A 16,871-nucleotide genomic window follows, 5' to 3' on the forward strand; every position below is an offset into this window, starting at 1 on the left:
AAAATGTCATCTCTGAAAAGTCTGTTCTTTCAAGTGCTAGGTACTGTTTGATTGACAGTTTACTCTCTCGACCATGAAGTTGCAACAGTGACATTAGAGCTATTTCTTTCCCAAGCTGGTTCAGTCCCTAAATCTCCTCTGATGGTTTCTGTAGTTAAATTACAGTATACTACTGTAAATAAAATTCCACCTATAAGTTGATACATATGGACATCACATGCAGATTGTCTTGCAGCATCAGTTTGAGAATAAAAATAGCCCAGTGTAAGTAACTATGGACTCCCGAGTGGTGTAGCTGTCTAAGGCACTGCATCTCGGTGAAAGAGGCGACACTAGACCCTGGTTCGAATCCAGGGTGTATCACATCTGGCCATGATTGGGCGGCACACAATTGGCCCAGCGTCATCCGGATTTGGCCGGGGTGGGCCGTCATCGTAAATAAGAATTTGTTCTTAACTGACTTGCTTAGTTAAATAAAGGTTACACAACTATTGTACTGACTATCCAACAGCTGGTCAGTATGTGTCCTATGTGTTGGTCACTTACCACACCGTAGGAGTAGGTGTCACAGGTCTCAGACACGGGCAGGCTCTGGATGACTTCTGGGGCCATCCAGGGGAACGTGCCTACCAGGGACATGTGTGTGGTGTGGGAGTGGAACCGGGATGCCCCAAAATCACAGATCTACACAGGGGGGGAAACAGGTGGTCCCGGGATTTAGCAAGGGTTGGGGATTCAACCGTTTCGGGTGAAGTCAGTATGCAAATGTCAGATCACTTGCATGTGCAAACAAATGTACCTTAAGAACTTTGTCTGCCGTCACAACCACTGCAATAGAAAACAGGAGAATGTGTATTTTTAGTTTTCGTCTAATTCAGCTTATGTAATATTTGCCTCTGGCTAAAGACATAATCAGTTTGACCAGATATCTTTTGTACAGACGGAAACAGACACAGAGATCATGCAGATGGATCTGAAACCTTACCATTCCTGGACTTCAGATCCCTGTGGATAACCTTGACCGGGGCCTCTGAGTGTAAATAGTGCATGCCTAATGGAGAAATATCTGACTGAGGTCAATGTGCAACCAGCAGAGGTAAACAAGGCTGTGTTCGTCTGTGCTCTCCTCCATGCCTCCCTCTCAATGCTAATTTATTATGCAAACTAAGGACATGGATTAATCCCATTTAGGCCTAAATGTTTTGACTTCACTTGTTCTCAGTGAGACCCGAATTCTATAACAAATATGCCTAGAATAACAATGTGTTGGAATTGCAAATAGCAAAAATAACAAATCTGAAATATATTCTATTGTTAAGTTGGTAATGAGCTAAAACAAATGTGGAATCTCAGTGGGTGGTTTAGTTAAGTCAAATGGCTAAGCAAAAATTCCGAAACAACATGTAGCATTGCCTGGTTTAAAGTAGATCCTACAATGAATCGTGACTGTACCTTTGGCAATCTCCATGGCCCAAGTCATAACCTGTCCCAGGTCCATCTCCTCACTCTCTGCACTGGACAGGTAGTCATACAGGGACCCTCCACCAGCATATTCTGTGGGAAACACATACAGTCCTAAGACTCCCAAATCTACACTTACATTGCACTGCATCCTTAGAGAAAAGGGTTCCAAAAGGGTTCTTCAAGTGTCCCCATAGGAGAACCCTGTTTGGTTCCAGGTAGAACCATTTTGGGTTACATGTAGAACCCTCTGTAGAAAGGGTGGAACCCATAAAGAGTTCTACCTGAAACCAAAAGGGTTCTTCAAAGGGTTATCCTATGGGGACAGCCAAAGAATCCTTCAAGGTTCTAGATAGCACCTTTTTTCTAAGAGTGTGCAATCTCAAATATATCTGTATCATTTCAACCGTATCTCGTTCAGAAATCACGAGTTAATAAAAATATGTGAGACAATATGTCCTCTATTTGTGAATAGACCGTTTGGTTTTATACAGTAGTTAAGAGAGCAGTTGAAGTCCGGTTTTACAGTCCTGTCCTCTGTTCTGTCATTGACCGGTCAGAAGAGATGAGCTCATTCATCACAATGCATTGTGGAAACGCTACTGACCCAGCTTGGCACCCTGTGTGTCTCTGTTCCTCTGTTCCTCACATACTCTTTAACATTCAACTGCAGTGGGCTAAATCAGGGTCACACAGACTGATTCCTGGTCGTCTTAAACAAATCTACTTTGAAACAAAAGTATACACCTCACACACATGGCTATGGGCTTAAAAACAAGACGACGCCTGTACCATGTCAGAGATAGACTTAAAGCGTATTCCATTTCCAGTCTGCATCCCAATATTACACTTCACATACATCACAGAAGACTAAAATATAACAAAAAGCATCCAGCTTTTAAAAATAAATCATGTTGATTAATTATGAAATTCAAAAAAAAAAAGACTAAAATTCCGGTTTAAAATCCCAGGTCTAAAATCCCGGTCACACTTTGGACATTGGACTGCCGGAAAGGGGTACTACTCTATCAACCTCACTCACACTCCCGGTTCAAACACCTGCGGCCTACGCTCTTGTGCACTGTTCTCCTGTCATTGTGATTCCAGCAGTAACTCGCCATATCCAAATGAAGCCAAGGTGTACGGCCACACAAAGTCCCCATATACCGTACATGATTACAGACAGGTACATGGCACTGTTAAGAACATCCCTGTAAAACAATGTTGATATAATGTTCAAGAAGGATCAGGCCAATCGTATTACTCAAATGCAATAGTTTCCCCAGACCAGTAGTGAAGGGAAACACACTAACAATAGAAGCATTATGTGAACTTGAATGCTTTGCTACTCAATGCAACACCACCTCCTTCTAAAAAAAAAAAAAGCCTGCCAATAAACATTGTTAAATCACTAAGACACTTCAGTACCGGGGAGACAGAGAGACAGACAGACGGCGTTCCAGTCGCTCCATGAACTATAAAGTGGCCTGGCAAAGACAGATGGCTAAAACTGATATTATCTGATACCAGCTAGACTGGTGGGAGTCGGACGTTCGCGCGACCAAAACGTCTGCGTCACCTCATAAAATAGTGCAAACAAGAATCAACCTCGAGGGAAGGAACCAGGCCTATACTTGTCATTAATAATATTAATTGACCTGACCATGTTATGCCCTATTATAAATCCAGGAAAGACGTCGGTGATTGAACTAGTCATTTACAGTGTGTGTTTTAGAAGCGAACACCAGGGCTTCCTACGGATTGTTCCCCTTCTAAATGGTAATGACCGATGAAGGCTGTAACTACAAAAAACTAGTTCTGTGAAAGTGGTTCGTTGTAATGGTATTGCATGATTAGTTCCGCCTACTGGAAAACAAATACTGAGCCATCTCAATATAATATCTCTTAGATAGGCTTACTTTTTATCATTTGGCTCTGTACTTTGTGCTTTTTTTACAAGACTGGCAAATTCCATAGATAATGCATCTCCCTGAATAGCTTTCATCATACAACGTTTTCCTATCTATTAGCCTCTCAAAGTGAGTATTGAAGCATGAGTTAACTGAAAGGAATGATATAACCTGCTATGACATTAAAAAGTTAGCTTTTCTCTAGTAAATTTAGGTAGTTATTGACAAACTCTCTGCCACGTGGGTCTGCAGAGACAAATGTCTTCACCTGATAGATATTTAAGCAATAAGGCCCAAGGGGGTGTGGTATATGGCCAATATACCAAGGCTAAGGGCTGTTGTTAGGCACGACGCAAAGAGGCCATACACCACAAACCCCCTTATTGCTATTACAAACTGGTTACCAACATAATTAGAGCAGGAAAAACAAATGTTTTGTCATACCCGTGGTATACGGTCTGATATAACATGGCCTTCAGCCAATCCGAATTCAGGGCTCAAACCACCCAGTTTATAATGTTTGTTAGATTGCTGAGACAACAGTCCCTGATATATGAGCAGACAGGGGACATTTATAACAGAGCTGATGAATGTGGATATGGCATGGTCAGAATGGTCTTTAACATTTTTTCCTTTATCTCTTGCTAATTAGATTCTGCTTTGATAAATATAGACAGCAGCTCCTTGACAACCAGCCAATCCCTTCTCTCGCACTCACACAACACTGGCCGGAGGAGGGAAATGTCAAGTCTGAGAACTCTGTGAAAGATTTCAACATTACTGCCTTGTAACCGACTATAACAGTACAGGGCTAATATAAGACTGTATTTTAAGACATAAACAGAGGGAAGCAAGCAGAAACATCAAAGGAGCATCTTTTCCCATCTAGCAACGTCTCCTGATTGCAAAGATATGAGGGTATTTTCCAATTCCTCAATCCATGAAGTAGCACACAACATTTATGCAATGAGATTTAGCTTTTTCCCAACTAGGACAGGAAGTTTCCATACAACAGCCTTCCATGATCTATGAAAGTAGAGCAGGAGCCGGCAGAGTAAGCGTGTGAGTGTGGGTGGGTAGACTGGGAAAGAATTACATGTCATAGTTAAATGTAATTTGTCTAAATCATTCTAAAAGCAGAGGTCGAACACTTCCAAAATGACCCGATTGCTTAGGTCACTGTTAAGCCAGAACGTGAGAGGAGATCACAGGCAAAAGGACAAAGACTTAAGCTTGCCCAAACAAGGAGTTATAGAGAACAAAGATTGAATCAAGTCTGAAGCATACCAGAAAGTGCCATAAAATGAGAGTGTAGAGCTCTTTTAAGATGCTTAAAACCCCCTAAGGAAGAGATTAGGGAGGAAATGGAGTAGGTCAACTCCAAGTAGTAAAAGAAGGTAGAAAATTCAAGTCAATAGAAAATAAATATCTAGAGTGAGCAGTAAGCAGTAAGCAGTGAGCAGTAAGCAGTAAGCAGTGAGCAGTGAGCAGTGAGCAGTGAGCAGTGAGCAGTAAGCAGTAAGCAGTGAGCAGTGAGCAGTGAGCAGTGAGCAGTGAGCAGTGAGCAGTAAGCAGTGAGCAGTGAGCAGTGAGCAGTGAGCAGTGAGCAGTAAGCAGTGAGCAGTGAGCAGTGAGCAGTGAGCAGTGAGCAGTAAGCAGTGAGCAGTGAGCAGTAAGCAGTGAGCAGTGAGCAGTGAGCAGTGAGCAGTGAGCAGTGAGCAGTAAGCAGTGAGCAGTGAGCAGTGAGCAGTGAGCAGTGAGCAGTGATCAGTGATCAGTGAGCAGTGAGCAGTGAGCAGTGAGCAGTGAGCAGTGAGCAGTAAGCAGTGAGCAGTGAGCAGTGAGCAGTGAGCAGTGAGCAGTGAGCAGTGAGCATTGAGCAGTGATCAGTGAGCAGTGAGCAGTAAGCAGTAAGCATTGAGCAGTGATCAGTGAGCAGTGAGCAGTAGGCAGTGAGCAGTAGGCAGTGAGCAGTGAGCAGTAAGCAGTGAGCAGTAAGCAGTAAGCATTGAGCAGTGATCAGTGAGCAGTGAGCAGTAGGCAGTGAGCAGTAGGCAGTGAGCAGTGAGCAGTAAGCAATGAGCAGTAAGCAGTGAGCACTGTCCTATTCCTATCAACAGCAGTGTTATTCACCACTCACTGGCTGAGAGAAGTTCATAGCTAACATCCTAATCATGGGAGCGTTCAGTCTGCCAATGACTGCCATGTGATAAGATATTCTGAGCATGAGCTGGGAGAGGACTGTCACATGGCATGAACTTCAGAAACATTCAACATGAACAAAAAGCCAGCAGCATGCTATCTTACTGACCCCTAAAGTCATCTACCAATACTGTTAATATAGACCACAGCCCCATTCAGTTCTAAGCAAACAAAATAGCTGTGAAACAAGCATGAACAGATGGTGATTCCTGGTTTCCCATTAACGCGGCGGATGTAAACGTGGTGTGAAGCTGCTGTGGAGATAATAGCTGTGGTTACTATTGGATGACAAACTAACCCGATAAGGGTTGCATGGACTTACCGGTGACGATTCCATAGTTGGGTGCTTCAAGGATCGCCCCATAGAACTGAATGATGTTGCGATGGCTGAGCACACTGAGGATTTCAGCCTGAACAAAAAAAAGACGGAAAGCAAAAGATACAGCTGGCATAATGTTGTTGCAAAACGGGACTGAATTGGCTTGGCTATGCATTGTGTTAAGCCGCTGAAGATCAATGGCTATAACTCTTTCTTAAAGTAAAGGCTCAAAGTTATGCACACCCCGCCATAGGCCTGGAGATCAAATAGAATATGCATGAATAGGTATATCAGAAGTGTTTTTTTTGTCTTAAGACAATGAGGCCATCACAAAATCTACAGACTAAGAAACACTTGCTTTAATTGGTCTTAATATGATCTCTCATTTGGCAATAATCTTTCTTTAAAGCATACAGTGTGTGCCAATTCTGTGCCCAAGGCGAGGAGGAGCATAATGACTATGACTGATGCGTCCCAAAAGTCACCACAACCCACTAAACGGGAGCAATTACAATGATTGCTACACCGACAATTAAAAAGTATATGAAAAGCCTGGGCAATTACGACTCCTACCTCATTTTCGATCTTGAGTAGCTTTTTCACCGCCACCTCTTTGTCCTGAGAGATCCACCTGGCTCGGTACACGCTCCCGAAGCTGCCGCCGCCGCAGTTCTCGTAGAAGTGGATGTCATCAAACCTGATTTGCACGAAGGAGGCGCTGAGAGACGACATCTCATAATGACACTCGGACCCAACTCGACGTCTGTCTGTCTGGAGGACCACAGGGAAGGAGACAGTGGAGGAGGAAGAAGAAGAGGCACAGTTCACTAAAACTGTTTTTTTCTTTTAGAACCAACGCTCAAATATGTCTCAGGTTTGTTCCCCAAAAAAAGACCCCTCTGATTCCTCAAGTAAAAGTCCTGCGCCGGTGGCACACTAAAAGAACAGCTGTACACTAGAGCACATCATTAGAGAGTGTGTGACTGGATGTGCTGCTAACAGTACCCCAGGGAAGCCTCTGTGCCATTGGCTATGCCTGCCCGGAGTGGCACCGTGATATCTCAGCCAGTGATTTACGGGACATTCAACGTGCCTGCCTGCCCCAGACCTACGTCACACAGTCACCACTACCAGTAAGCACTGAATGAGTGGCCCAGGATCCTCCGTCAGCTTGAATAAGGACTACGGCATCCCTGGCATGCATTCTCCACTCTGCTGTGATCACTTTGCACAAAATACACGCGGCCAAAGCCACAGACTATTCCAGAACAGTCTAGTGTGGTCTGGACATGTAAGGCCAGCGAGTTAGACACAGCAGAGCTCATAAAGGGATCGCACCCTCTAGTCTCCCATGAAGCACTGCAAACTTGGAACGACACACAATCACTACACGCTTGTTTTAAAAATCACGCTCAAAGAAGGTGCAACACACCTCTAATTCTATATTCAAAGAACAGTGACTGTGTTTTCCTAATGCATATCAATTGCAATGTTTAGGGAGAGGGAACACCTGACCAAAGCATCAAATATGTGCCCACAGACAATGAGCACCTTTTGTTTGCACATAACCTAAATGCATCCTGTAAAGAAACAATCCCTACATTACAGGAAATTGTAGCTCAGCTGTTGTTCATAAGTTACCCATTTACTGCTCAGCAATTATGGCTTTTAAGAGGCTCTTACTTGGACCTGAATCAGGATTGCTATCCAACCCGGGCAGAAAATGCCTCCATTGTCACAGAGGGGAGTCAATGCTCTCTGCTAATTTATGGCTATTCCTGCTATACTTAGCCTCACACCAATCTTCCCAGTGCATGAGCAGCTCTGACATTTGCTGTGGCCACTCAAGACGCCAGGGTTGCTGGATGTTATTGGAGCACACACACTCTACTTTAGGGCTCGTTTCTGCCTGTCCTCACTGGAACGTAAACACTCTGCTGCAGACATTGAAATAATGGACCAATACCCACGTGGAAATAAACTCTGCGGATAGTACATTTTGGGGGGAAATAATCAAATGTATCGAGTTACCTCATCTGCTTTACCCATCTATATCATCCCTGTGTTGGATGTCATTACTGTAAATATTGATATAGGTTTAACTCAGCTACATCAGCAAACACTGTAAGTGTCCCATCAGGAAGTCCTAACTTCAGCTCCAGGGAAGCTGCAGTGTTTAAACTCTACCATCTTGATTACGTACGTAATCAAAATGACTCCTGGAATGTGTAGTCAATAATTCAGCCAGGGCAAAACGGCACTAAGGATGAAACAAAACTTGATCAGCTGAAGTTCGGGACAGTGATCCTACACTGAATAGGCTACCGTGTATCAAGTACATTGTATGGTGGACAAAATGTTGGAGGGTCAAGATTGTCCTCTTCACTCCCCTCAAATTCTCCACCAACCTAAGATAATGCATTTGATTCAAGAAAAATGTAATACGCAATTTCTGGCATAAACCGCTATAATTACTAATATTACTAGCTCATGCTAGTATAGATACTGGTGCACCCAAGAGGACCGAACTGGTTACAACTACTGTGCTCTGTTTGGAGAGATCACCATATCAAGGGAAACAGTGGGTGGGCTACTGTATGGGAAGGGACCATTGCTCATTGGTGTTTATGCTGCTGCACGCACCACACCCAAAATACGTATAAGCTACCCACTGAGCAAAAACTGGTTGAAACGTTGTTTCCACGTCAGTTCAAGAAGAAAATGTCATGTGAGGATGTTGAAACAACGTGGAACATTTATTGGATTTGCAAAAAGTAAACGACGTCGGGGAAATGTAACTTTTTTCAGTGACATTGGCGACATGTCATTGATTTCGTGTTGAATTCACGTCAGTTGACGACTCAACCAAAGGTAAATCAAAACTAGTCGTTGAAATGACGTCTGTGGCCAGTACGTAGTGCAAGGCTGGGATTCATTCCAACCTGCCACAGCAATGTTTACGCAGTGTATTTCCAATAATCATCCTGTCCCCACACACCTCTAATTCTGAAAGCTAAAGCAAACCTGCGAGGGGAGTCGCCCTGGTAGTAGTTTTTTTATACAGTACCCAAGACCAGTCTGAGTTAATTTGACCATGGGAAAAAAAGACCTAAGGAAATGTAGGTTATTTAAACTCAGCCTAAAAAGAAATGTCCCTTTTTCAGGACCCTGTCTTTCAAAGATAATTTGTAAAAATCCAAATAACTTCACAGATCTTCATTGTAAAGGGTTTAAACACTGTTTCCCATGCTTGTTCAATGAACCATAAACACTTAATGAACATGCACATGTGGAACGGTCGTTAAGACACTAACAGCTTACAGTTGTAGGCAATTAAGGTCACAGTTATGAAAACTTAGGACACTAAAGAGGCCTTTCTACTGACTCTGAAAAACACCAAAAGAAAGATGCGCAGGGTCCCTGCTCATCTGCGTGAACGTGCCTTAGGCATGCTGCAAGGAGGCATGAGGACTGCAGATGTGGCCAGGGCAATAAATTGCAATGTCAGTACTGTGAGACGCCTAAGACAGTGCTACAGGGAGACAGGACGGACAGCTGATCGTCCTTGCAGTGGCAGACCACGTGTAACAACACCTGCACAGGATCGGTACATCCGAACATCACACCTGCGGGACAGGTACAGGATGGCAACAACAACTGCCCGAGTTACACCAGGAATGCACAATTCCTCCATCAGTGCTCAGACTGTCCGCAATAGGCTGAGAGAGGCTGGACTGAGGGCTTGTAGGCCTGTTGTAAGGCAGGTCCTCACCAGATATCACCGGCAACAACGTTGCCTATGGGCACAAACCCACCGTCGCTGGACCAGACAGGACTGGCAAAAAGTGCTCTTCACTGACGAGTTGTGGTTTCATCTCACCAGGGGTGATGGTCGGATTTGTGTTTATAGTCGAAGGAATGAGGCCTGTACTCTGGAGTGGGCTAGATTTGGAGGTGGAGGGTCTTAGACCACTGCGCCACCCGGGAGGCCCCCTTTTATAAACATTTCATACAATTCTACATCATTTTACATGGAGACCTTAGTATAATCTGTTTTATTACCACACACATTACAGCCTGAGAATGGACAGAGAAATAGGCTGTGTTCATCTTATCATATTTACCCAATGTCAAATCAGTGTGTTTTGTTTGCAAGGAAACTGTCCCTGTTTGCAAATAATTAAATCTGAGGCATCATTATAAATGTGAATATGGTATCCAGGTATTTCACAACTTCTTTGGTTCACTTTTTATATTCAGATCCGCTTTATTTTTTTCAAAACCTAACCCTTTCCTGCAGTCGAATGACCTTAGCACCCTCTAGTGGCTTAATGGGTGGAATGTTATTAATATGTTTAATCATTTCATGATGCAAATAAATTTAGAAAATCAACGCTGAAAATCCGGTGTTTCTATATCAAACGGTTTTGTTATATTTCAGTTGTCTGATGTAGAGAAAACAGACGCCTCACATGTCCTCAACTGGCAGATTCATTACCCGCAAAACACCAGTCTCAACGTCAACAGTGAAGAGGCGACTCCGGGATGCTGGCCTTTTAGCCAGAGTTGCAAAGAAAAAGCCATCTCAGACTGACCAATAAAAAGAAAAGATTAAGATGGGCAAAAGAACAGACACTGGACAGAGGAACTCTGCCTAGAAGGCCTGCATCTTGGAGTCACCTCTTTGCTGTTGATGTTGAGACTGGTGTTTTGCGGGTACTATTTAATGAAGCTTCCAGTTAAGGACTTGTGAGGGGTCTGTTTCTCAAATTAGACACTCTAATGTACTTGTACTCTTGCTCAGTTGTGCACCGGGGCCTCCCACTCCTCTTTCTATTCTGGTTAGAGACAGTTTGCGCTGTTCTGTAAAGGGATTAGTACACAGCGTTGTACGGGATCATCAATTTCTTGGCAATTTCTCGCATGGAATAGCCTTCATTTCTCAGAACAAGAATAGACTGACAAGTTTCAGAAGAAAGTTATTTGTTTCTGGCCATTTTGAGTCTGTAATCGAACCCACAAATGCGGATGCTCCAGATACTCAACTAGTCTAAAGAAGGACAGTTTTATTGCTTCTTTAATCAGAACAACCATTTTCAGCTGTGCTAACATAATTGAAAAAGGGTTTTCCAATGATCAATTAGCCTTTTAATTAGCTTCCAGCTGTATTTCTGATCAATTTGATGTTAATTTAATTATAAGGGCACAAGGTGAGACCCAAATGCAGACACAGAAGGCAGGCAGCTGGTTGAGCTCTGATATTTATTATGACAAAATGGGTAGGCAAAAGGCAGGTCGGGTACAGGCGAGAGTTCATAAACCAGGTCAGAGTCCAAACAGTACAAGACGATTAGGCAGGCTCAAGGTCAGGGGCAGGTAGAGTGGTCAGGCAGGCGGACTCGGAGTCAGGACAGGCAAGGGTCAAAACCAGGAGCGCGAGAAATGAGAGACTGGGAAAGCAGGAGCTGGGAAACAAAACCACTGGATGACTTAACAAACAAGACAAATTGGCATAGAGAGACAGGAAACACAGGGATAAATACACTGGAGAAAATAAGCGACACCTGGAGGGGGTGGAGACAATCACAAGAACAGGTGAAACAGATCAGGGTGTGACAGTACCCCCCCTCTAGGGGCACCACCTGGCATCCTACCTGGGCGCATACCTGGTTGACCGGGGTGTCGGCAGTGGAAGTCGGTGATGAGGGCTGGATCCAGGATGTCTCTAGTGGGAACCCAGCACCTCTCCTCCAGGCTGTAACCTTCCCAGTCAACCAGGTACTGGAAACCCCTGCCCCGTGGTCGAAACACCCAGGACGCATCTCATCGTGTATGCCAGATGGTGGACAGGTGAAACAGATCAGGGCGTGACATTTAACGGACAAAAAATGTGCTTTTCTTTAAAAAACAAGGACATTTCTAAGTGACCCCAAACTTTTGAACAGTAGTGTATATAATGTGTAATATTGGGATGCAAACTCAAACATGTAATACATTTCAACTTTATATCTGACATGGTACAGATGTGTTTTTTTAAGCCCATAAACATGTGTGTAAGGTGTATACTTTTGTTTCGAAGTAGATTTGTTTAAGACGACCAAGAGTGTGACCCTGCCTATTGTAATGAGTATGATCAGAGACAGACTGCTGGTTTCAAGCGCAGGGTGCAGCAGGTGTTTATTTAGTAAAGGACCACAGGAGGAGGCAGGTAGCTGGGTCCAGGGACAGGCAGGTCATACACAGGAGGAGGCAGGTAGCAGGGTCCAGGGACAGGCAGGTCATACACAGGAGGAGGCAGGTAGCTGGGTCCAGGGACAGGCAGGTCATACACAGGAGGAGGCAGGTAGCAGGGTCCAGGGACAGGCAGGTCATACACAGGAGGAGGCAGGTAGCAGGGTCCAGGGACAGGCAGGTCATACACAGGAGGAGGCAGGTAGCTGGGTCCAGGGACAGGCAGGTCATACACAGGAGGAGGCAGGTAGCAGGGTCCAGGGACAGGCAGGTCATACACAGGAGGAGGCAGGTAGCAGGGTCCAGGGACAGGCAGGTCATACACAGGAGGAGGCAGGTAGCAGGGTCCAGGGACAGGCAGGTCATACACAGGAGGAGGCAGGTAGCAGGGTCCAGGGACAGGCAGGTCATACACAGGAGGAGGCAGGTAGCTGGGTCCAGGGACAGGCAGGTCATACACAGGAGGAGGCAGGTAGCAGGGTCCAGGGACAGGCAGGTCATACACAGGAGGAGGCAGGTAGCAGGGTCCAGGGACAGGCAGGTCATACACAGGAGGAGGCAGGTAGCAGGGTCCAGGGACAGGCAGGTCATACACAGGAGGAGGCAGGTAGCAGGGTCCAGGGACAGGCAGGTCATACACAGGAGGAGGCAGGTAGCTGGGTCCAGGGACAGGCAGGTCATACACAGGAGGAGGCAGGTAGCAGGGTCCAGGGACAGGCAGGTCATACACAGGAGGAGGCAGGTAGCTGGGTCCAGGGACAGGCAGGTCATACACAGGAGGAGGCAGGTAGCTGGGTCCAGGAACAGGCAGGTCATACACAGGAGGAGGCAGGTAGCTGGGTCCAGGGACAGGCAGGTCATACACAGGAGGAGGCAGGTAGCTGGGTCCAGGGACAGGCAGGTCATACACAGGAGGAGGCAGGTAGCAGGGTCCAGGGACAGGCAGGTCATACACAGGAGGAGGCAGGTAGCAGGGTCCAGGGACAGGCAGGTCATACACAGGAGGAGGCAGGTAGCTGGGTCCAGGGACAGGCAGGTCATACACAGGAGGAGGCAGGTAGCAGGGTCCAGGGACAGGCAGGTCATACACAGGAGGAGGCAGGTAGCAGGGTCCAGGGACAGGCAGGTCATACACAGGAGGAGGCAGGTAGCAGGGTCCAGGGACAGGCAGGTCATACACAGGAGGAGGCAGGTAGCAGGGTCCAGGGACAGGCAGGTCATACACAGGAGGAGGCAGGTAGCTGGGTCCAGGGACAGGCAGGTCATACACAGGAGGAGGCAGGTAGCAGGGTCCAGGGACAGGCAGGTCATACACAGGAGGAGGCAGGTAGCTGGGTCCAGGGACAGGCAGGTCATACACAGGAGGAGGCAGGTAGCTGGGTCCAGGGACAGGCAGGTCATACACAGGAGGAGGCAGGTAGCTGGGTCCAGGGACAGGCAGGTCATACACAGGAGGAGGCAGGTAGCTGGGTCCAGGGACAGGCAGGTCATACACAGGAGGAGGCAGGTAGCAGGGTCCAGGGACAGGCAGGTCATACACAGGAGGAGGCAGGTAGCAGGGTCCAGGGACAGGCAGGTCATACACAGGAGGAGGCAGGTAGCAGGGTCCAGGGACAGGCAGGTCATACACAGGAGGAGGCAGGTAGCAGGGTCCAGGGACAGGCAGGTCATACACAGGAGGAGGCAGGTAGCTGGGTCCAGGGACAGGCAGGTCATACACAGGAGGAGGCAGGTAGCTGGGTCCAGGGACAGGCAGGTCATACACAGGAGGAGGCAGGTAGCAGGGTCCAGGGACAGGCAGGTCATACACAGGAGGAGGCAGGTAGCAGGGTCCAGGGACAGGCAGGTCATACACAGGAGGAGGCAGGTAGCTGGGTCCAGGGACAGGCAGGTCATACACAGGAGGAGGCAGGTAGCAGGGTCCAGGGACAGGCAGGTCATACACAGGAGGAGGCAGGTAGCAGGGTCCAGGGACAGGCAGGTCATACACAGGAGGAGGCAGGTAGCAGGGTCCAGGGACAGGCAGGTCATACACAGGAGGAGGCAGGTAGCAGGGTCCAGGGACAGGCAGGTCATACACAGGAGGAGGCAGGTAGCAGGGTCCAGGGACAGGCAGGTCATACACAGGAGGAGGCAGGTAGCAGGGTCCAGGGACAGGCAGGTCATACACAGGAGGAGGCAGGTAGCAGGGTCCAGGGACAGGCAGGTCATACACAGGAGGAGGCAGGTAGCTGGGTCCAGGGACAGGCAGGTCATACACAGGAGGAGGCAGGTAGCAGGGTCCAGGGACAGGCAGGTCATACACAGGAGGAGGCAGGTAGCAGGGTCCAGGGACAGGCAGGTCATACACAGGAGGAGGCAGGTAGCAGGGTCCAGGGACAGGCAGGTCATACACAGGAGGAGGCAGGTAGCAGGGTCCAGGGACAGGCAGGTCATACACAGGAGGAGGCAGGTAGCAGGGTCCAGGGACAGGCAGGTCATACACAGGAGGAGGCAGGTAGCAGGGTCCAGGGACAGGCAGGTCATACACAGGAGGAGGCAGGTAGCAGGGTCCAGGGACAGGCAGGTCATACACAGGAGGAGGCAGGTAGCAGGGTCCAGGGACAGGCAGGTCATACACAGGAGGAGGCAGGTAGCAGGGTCCAGGGACAGGCAGGTCATACACAGGAGGAGGCAGGTAGCAGGGTCCAGGGACAGGCAGGTCATACACAGGAGGAGGCAGGTAGCAGGGTCCAGGGACAGGCAGGTCATACACAGGAGGAGGCAGGTAGCAGGGTCCAGGGACAGGCAGGTCATACACAGGAGGAGGCAGGTAGCTGGGTCCAGGGACAGGCAGGTCATACACAGGAGGAGGCAGGTAGCAGGGTCCAGGGACAGGCAGGTCATACACAGGAGGAGGCAGGTAGCTGGGTCCAGGGACAGGCAGGTCATACACAGGAGGAGGCAGGTAGCTGGGTCCAGGGACAGGCAGGTCATACACAGGGAATCCAAAAAGGGAACAGTACAGGCAGGGGGAAAAGGCTAATAACGTAGTCCGGGAGATCAGGCAATTAGGAAGATAACAGGAAAAGCAAAAGTAAAGGCAAGGACGTGAGGATAGCCAAAAACTATGATACAGAAGGGAACTAAAATGGAAATAAACAGAGCTCCAAATAGAATGTGTACAAAAACAAACAATACCTCACAATGATGGGGTGCAATGAACTGAACTAAATAGTGTGTGGACATGACATACAGGTGTGTGAACTGGTGATCAGAATTCAGGTGATTTGGGATCTGGAGAGTGAGCTGCTTTCACGGGATCTAGGTGTTTGAGAGTGTGAGCTGGAAAGTGGGCTGGAAAGTGAGCTGCGTTTAGGGGATCTATGTGTTTGAGAGTGTGAGTTGGAAGCAGACGTTACACCTATGCTTTTTGCCATTTTCTTTAATATAAGAAAGGCTTATGGCAACCCTTCACTGACACAAAGATATAGCCATATTCGGTCTGTCAAGCAGGTAGGCTAATCTCTTATATCTTAAATAGGAAGAAATAGGCTCCAACATAAACCCCTCTTGTTGTTAGTAAAACGAAGATGGTTTAAATGAATGATGCCTACTCGAATTTGCCTAATTTCAGCACCATGAGCTGTCCATTTCAGATTGATTGTGCAGCGGCTGCCACTTCAAGTTTCAGCACCAAGTTGATTGAATCTGGCTTATTGTGAGGTCAATAACTCTAATAAATACATAATGAACAAGTGTTCTGCAGCAGCATAAGACTCAGGAAGCAAGTACATTTTCTTAGAAATATGACTTGGCTCTGAGCTTCTCCAAGCACTTCGTATAGCCTATATAGCTATGGATCATTTGATTGAGACCACACTAAATAGCCTGTAGGCTTTTGATATTGTGTACCCATTAGAGAATCAGAGATGAGATGTGGTATTGGACAAATTAAATGACCCTACCATGGACTAGAGTTAAAAAAAATACTAAAAGGTTGCCCTGACTGAAATGAAAAAGCATGACCCTCCCCCATTTTCTGTCAGGTCCCCATTATGTACATTTAGAACCATCCCTAATGTGTGACTAGTCAAATCTGGATTTTATTGAATTGAGCCCTTAATTGTGTCAAATATAATTTAGCAAGATAAAGACACTTCAGCAGCTAAGGATTAACATAGGGCTTTTGAGGAAAGACAGCCCATTTCCTCGATGACACCCATGTTGCGCATAACTAAGCACTTTTACGCACGAGACCAAGCGTTTGCCAAAAACAGACAACTGTAAAATAAAGATAGAAATCATAAGATTTAGGTTATTGGTCTTGTACGTGATGTTTACATCACGCATTAATGATTATTACAGCTTTCAAAAAAATTATGTAATTGAAAACATCTCATGGCGCGTAGGCTAGGCTACAATGAAACATAATGCGATATTACCTACCTTTGACTTTTCCAACAAATAAAACTGGCAATCACAGTCTGACAGATCCAAGGTGTAGCGTAACTTCTGTAGGTAAACATATAACCAAATATAGTACTGTAAAGACCCCACTTTCGGAACCCGAGCGTGACGTCTATGATTTCCCCATACGGTGAATTCTAGAGTTACCCAACTTCCTTGACCCGGGCTACCGAACGCTGTAACACACAAGAGAGAAGGTCCCAACATATTTCGAGTACTTTCACACAAATTCTGATGACAACAGCTCCACTCCATGGACAAAATCTGTACACCCCAAACGATATTAGCACCACACAGTC

At 46.7% G+C, this 16,871-nt stretch overlaps 1 protein-coding gene across 4 annotated transcripts in view; it reads right to left on the reverse strand.

The window, feature by feature from the left end:
* The window catches only part of LOC110501448 (mitogen-activated protein kinase kinase kinase 20), a 49,681-nt gene extending 32,932 nt beyond the window's left edge, over positions 1-16,749 (reverse strand). The window contains exons 1-7 of one of the 4 annotated variants that reach the window (XM_036958812.1): positions 16,552-16,749; positions 6,466-6,663; positions 5,896-5,983; positions 1,453-1,554; positions 986-1,051; positions 800-828; positions 547-684 (exon numbers count right to left, since the gene is read on the reverse strand). In XM_036958812.1, the coding sequence (XP_036814707.1) occupies positions 547-684; positions 800-828; positions 986-1,051; positions 1,453-1,554; positions 5,896-5,983; positions 6,466-6,624 (582 nt within the window). In that variant the 5' untranslated portion in view covers positions 6,625-6,663; positions 16,552-16,749. Of the gene's footprint in view, positions 1-546; positions 685-799; positions 829-985; positions 1,052-1,452; positions 1,555-5,895; positions 5,984-6,465; positions 6,949-16,551 lie in introns of those variants that run through there. The other 3 variants (XM_021579019.2, XM_036958811.1, XM_021579020.2) reach the window with 3 other exon arrangements.
* Between the last annotated feature and the right edge of the window lie 122 nt (positions 16,750-16,871).

This window comes from Oncorhynchus mykiss, chromosome 22 (genome assembly GCF_013265735.2).
Source record: "Oncorhynchus mykiss isolate Arlee chromosome 22, USDA_OmykA_1.1, whole genome shotgun sequence".
In the NCBI taxonomy this organism is placed as follows: Eukaryota; Metazoa; Chordata; class Actinopteri; order Salmoniformes; family Salmonidae; genus Oncorhynchus; species Oncorhynchus mykiss.